This window comes from Rhagoletis pomonella, unplaced genomic scaffold, assembly GCF_013731165.1.
Source record: "Rhagoletis pomonella isolate Grant_MI unplaced genomic scaffold, Rhpom_1.0 Rhpom_scaffold_00011, whole genome shotgun sequence".
Classification (NCBI taxonomy): Eukaryota; Metazoa; Arthropoda; class Insecta; order Diptera; family Tephritidae; genus Rhagoletis; species Rhagoletis pomonella.
This window is the reverse complement of record NW_023458565.1, coordinates 24,004,367-24,009,508: the sequence shown is the minus strand read 5'-3', so window position 1 is coordinate 24,009,508 and position 5,142 is coordinate 24,004,367. Positions and strand designations below refer to the sequence as shown.

At 33.8% G+C, this 5,142-nt stretch overlaps 1 protein-coding gene across 1 annotated transcript; it reads right to left on the bottom strand.

Moving 5' to 3' along the window:
- Nucleotides 1-1,634: 1,634 nt before the first annotated feature.
- Nucleotides 1,635-3,983, bottom strand: LOC118747228. Its single transcript, XM_036481216.1, has 4 exons — nt 3,955-3,983; nt 3,699-3,865; nt 2,178-2,462; nt 1,635-1,882 (listed from the first exon to the last, which is right to left on the bottom strand). Exons 1-4 carry the CDS (start codon nt 3,981-3,983, stop codon nt 1,749-1,751), a joined length of 615 nt encoding a protein of 204 aa, XP_036337109.1. The 3' UTR covers nt 1,635-1,748.
- Nucleotides 3,984-5,142: the final 1,159 nt, after the last annotated feature.

The window sequence follows — 5,142 nt, the reverse complement described above, 5'->3', positions numbered from 1 at the left end:
AATAAAGGCAGAATAGACGATGCGTTTGCTGAGGCCGATGATTTAGATGACAATAATTTTACGCTGTCCGTAAGAAAATTAGTTATACAACTTCTAGTTATTATCTTCTCCTTCATCAGGTAACCCTCCAAAAATATTTTTAACTGTTAAAAACTGTATGATATCTTTATAACCAAGGAACGGATTTTTAGGACCTAAAAACCTATAAAAAGGGCAAAATAAAATAGCGAAATAGGCTGGAAAAGGCACTAGGAATCGCAAAACAGGCAAAAGAGGGTACTAAAAAAGATAAAAACCGATAAATATTTAATAAAATAATACATTTATTGTAGTAATGTTTATTGTACAAGTAAAAAGAGAAAACCTATGGACTACATAGTTTCATTATATGAAAAATTTGTATTGTAAATCTTTGACTATTTTCTTCTTTCGAGTTTTTAACTCACAAAACTTTAATCTCTATAGTTGTAGTAACATTGAACCACAAGATTTATTTTGAAGTTTTCTGGCAGCATTTTCATTAGATTTTCGCGAAGAAAAGCCTGAAAAAATATACTAAACGCGCGCTCGACGTAAGTTGATACCAGTGGTGCCCAATTTAAATATGGAACATTTAAAACTTTCATATTATCAGGAATACGGGCTTGCCCTTGCCCTTTACAATTAAAGGTAGAAAAGGCGAAAAAGGCAAATATCTTAAAAAAGCAACATCAAATGTGTATATGTTACCGGCCAAACCCGATCTTAGGGCAAACTAGTTTTTCTAATATATCCGTCCAATGTGGAAACAAGTTGAAGGGGTGTTCTGCGTAAAAATACTTTGGCCTCTGATTTAGTTTAGCCTAGGCAAAACTAGTTTGTCCTAAGATCGGGTTCGGCAGGAATCAGGCAAAGCAAAAAAAGGCAATTTCCACTTTATTTTCAATGATAACTAGGGCTGTGCGATTAATTGATTACTCAAAATTTTAATTAATCATAAAGTAAATAACTCAGTTATTCGATTAGTTAGAAGTTATGATTACTCAAAAGTTCAGTTACTCGAGTAATCATGATTTTTGATTAACCAAAAACAAAAATATTTGAGTAAAAAAGAAAATAAGCATTTTCCAAAGCAAACTCTTTTAACGAGCAAAATTATTTTTTTTGAGTAATCATATTTCAAGTAACTCGATTAATCATCGTTTTGAGTAATCAAAATCTTGATTACTCGAGTAATTGATTAACCGAACAATTGATTAACCAACTTGCTCGAGTAATCGAATAATCGCACAGCCCTAATGATAACTAATTGAAATTCTCGCTATTTTACCAGCGAAGAATTCTTTTATTTAACATTTAAATGTCCTAGGAAGCAGTCAGATGCCTTTTCCTGCATGTATTTTCAACTACTTTAGAATGAATTTGGCATAAACAACTTGAAAGTCAGTATGTTTTCCTTGAATACGCTTTCGTTCTGCAGATGCTTTTTCAACCGAAATTAAAACTTAAATGATATTTGAACATGGCCATTCTTGGTTGCGACCAATTGTAACAAACATCTTTGCACGCTCAGCTACAGCCAGACATGTAAATGTGCTTGAATTGTGTGCCAGCAGCAAGTCGACTCTCCGACTCTGCATTTAATTTCAACCACTTTAAAATGAATTTGGTTTACACAACTTCAAAGTAACTATGTTTCTTTTGTATTTGTTGAACGTAAGTTGGAATGTATGTGCATACAAGTACATATGTAAATAATTGTTATAAATTTAGGCAATATGTAAAACATGGTATGCTGTTTGAGTCAGACGTGGTCCAGTCATAGTGGCGATTGGTGAAATATGCTTCATCGAGTTTTCCCATTCCTTATAGCCAGAAGGACGTTTTTGCCAACCAATCAAAGCTGCAAAGAGACAAGGAATTTTAAATGGTATACTTGTACGGTATACTGAATAAAAGAAAAATAATGCTAAGCTTAGCGGGTGATGCAGCCTGATGGGCAGATGTGAGCTCAATATACATATGTACATATGTACGTAAATGGAAGTTATTACGCGACACTATGAAGTATTAAGGAAGTTAAGTTTGAAAAACGCTTGATTGAGAGATGAACTTCCATTTTTGGCTCATTAAAGACTGGCCATATTTTCAAGCGTCTAAAATATTTCATAACCACCCTCATTCGCATGAATACGTACAATTTGTAGTTTTTGGTAGTGACACGTCAGCAGCGCATTTGCCATCAATTTTCACGGATTTGCCTTCATTTTTAGCATTCTGCTCTTGCATAGAAGCGTTGTTGACCTCAACAGCTTTTGAAGATGCTGCTTTATTAAATATATTTTCTGTCTTTTGCAAACATTTTAAAATATGTGTTTCACTTCGCTGACGACCACAACGACATTTGGCTACCAATGAGTTGTACATGTCGGGTGAAAGGAAATATGAATCACCTTGACCGGTATATTTGAAGGGGCATAGTTCTGGAAAAACGATGCAATTTCAAATTCATTAGTACATAACTACTTGTATATTGCTTGATATTGTATGTACATTAGGGTGGTCCAAAAACAATAAAGTCGGAATTGTAATGCTCTCACCCCTAAGACAGCTCTAAGTATATCGAATGCATTTTTCGTGGTTTTTATGGGTTCTTGGCGGACCTATAAGTTATAGTTGCGATGAAAAATGGTTAAATAAACAATTGGGTAGTATTATTGGGAGTCTCGTACATATACAGTGTTTTCCGACAGAAAAATATTGATTTTTAAGTATTATATACGGTTTCTATGCAAGGTTGTTTTTTCCCCATATAAAAATACATGGAAAATTTGGGCGCTTTGAGCGACCTCTAAATATTTTTTGATTTCAAAATAAAAAAATGGGAAACAGTTTTTCACGGTATAGAATAATCCTAGGAGCTGAGAGCATACAAATTCCGACTTTACTTTTTCACATGCATTTTTGGACCACCCTAATGCACATACAGTCAGTCAATAAAGTTTTGGTACAGTGAATTTTTTATAATAAAGTAAAATATTTTTTAAATATTTTATTTTTCGCTCATTTTTTATAAAAATATGGTAAATTCTACAACAAAAAACCCAAAAATCAGAGTTCCAAACCTTATGCAAAATTAAAGAAAATTCGGCAAAATTTCATTCAAAAATTGCACTTTTTATTTACGCTCTCTAGAAAGAAGTTGGGTATGCAGTTTTTGAGCCCATTCAATTTTTGTATACAATTTATTTTTTTGTTGAAGGTGTCGCTCATTTTCTCCATATAAAATAATGTTTGATAATTTTTTTATATGGAAAAAATGTGCGACACCTTCAACAAAAAAATTTCCCAAAAATCAACGGTAAGTCCTAGCTTCCTCATACTTGCACTTTATTGTACTAAAATTGAATGGGCTAAAAAACTGCATGCTCAAATTTTTTCTAGAGAGCGTAAATAAAAAGTGCAATATTTGAATGAAATTTTGCAGAATTTTCTTTAATTTCGCACAAGGTTTGAAACTTTCCTTTTTGGGGTTTTTGTTGTAGAATTAACCATATTTTTATAAAAAATTTGCGAAAAATAAAATATTTAAAAAATAGTTGCCCTTATTCTAAAAAACTCGCTGTACCTAAACTTTATTGACTGACTGTACATATAAGTTTGTATGTTCGTGCGATAAAAACAACCTTTTTTTCTAACTGACCACTTCTCTCTCCCACCTTGTTTTCTGAGTACATCTTTCAATTGCTGGTTGACTTCATTTTGGTTATAGAATTTATTCAATTTTTCATCACCAAGTTTGGCCCATTTTTTCTGAAAATTTCGACGCGCCAGCTGCTCTGTCCTCACTGTCTCTTTGCTGTTGTGAGTTGTATTGAAAATGAATCATGAATTAATCATGAAGTAATTATTTTACGAGTATATAAGTATGTACATACTTATTTCATTTAAACTTTTTATTAGCGCGTTACTCACCCAATTCCAAGTTGCTTAGTAGGATCCATAGTTTTTTGTTTGTATTTAGAAAAAGGTTTTCTTAAACGCAATTTTAATCGAAACGCGTTTAAATTTAAGCAATTGTTTGTTTGTTCTATTTTAATTTGTTGTCATGCATTTAGCTGGTTGCACAAGTCACCAACCGTGGATTATTTGGTTACCTTAGTTGCAAGTAGTAGTTGGGATCCGTAGCTTGGTTAATGTTAGTAAATAAATTCAATGTCAACAGTTAAATTGAATTTCAAAAAATATAACACAACAAATCCTTTTCAATGAAGCCAATTTGAAAATGAGAGTCAAGCAAGAAAAATAAATATGTAAATAAATACAAGTTTTGTAAATCAGCAGGAAACTAAGTAGGTGTCCCTAGAGTGGAAACTCTGGACAAATCAATTCAGCTTCCTCTTTTTTGACACTACACACGCGTTTGTCGGTTTGGGCCAAGACCAAAAACTTTGCCATTTGCTTCTTCTTTGCTCAGTTGCGCTAGTTGTTTAACGCAAGAGTCTTTTTTTTTTGTGTCCATTGGATTTGTGGGCGCCATTGCTTTCGTTGTTCATCTATGGCTGCCGAGTAGAAGAATCTTTTCACCATCATACCCATAGCCAATGCAATCGGTTTTACTCGCTTGACTATGTCCATGTCATTATACAGCTCATTCAGATCGTGACACCTTTTTGTACGGTACCCATAGCCCCCGCAAACAGGGCCATCGACCTTTCGTAAAATAGTTCTCTCGAGAGCCTTGCCAACTTTTCGTTAACATCGTCCATGTTTTTCCGCTTTATAAAAGAACGCTCGTGATAAGGGAGTTAGAACGTACGTTTTTTGTTCTTCGAGAGAGACTTTGCTTTTAAATTGCCTTTCGAGCTCAAAGTAGCATTTGTTGGCAAGACTTATTCTCCGCTCGATCTACAGGCTGACATTATTTTATTATGGTGTTTATGCTGGATCTTAAGTATTTACCAACAATAATGTGTGACCCAAATACGTAAAGACTCTTTGTGGATTGCCTGAAAGCATTTTGTCTTTTCTTCGTTAGCCCTTAGACCGGTTACGTTTCTTATGTTTTATGTGTATGTTGCCGTTGCTATTCAAATTGGCAGCTCTTTCACGCATTCCAACATTAGAGAAAAGAATCGAAAGACAATGAGTCGCGGAGGAGGA

Excerpts from the sequence above, each read along its gene's own strand:
- LOC118747228 (XM_036481216.1), bottom strand. The coding sequence starts at position 3,983 with ATGGATCCTACTAAGCAACTTGGAATTGG. Across the intron at positions 3,866-3,954 it reads ACTAAGCAACTTGGAATTGG|ATTCATTTTCAATACAACTC; the intron begins GTGAGTAACGCG and ends GATTAATTCATG. Across the intron at positions 1,883-2,177 it reads ACTACCAAAAACTACAAATT|CTTTGATTGGTTGGCAAAAA; the intron begins GTACGTATTCAT and ends GTCTCTTTGCAG.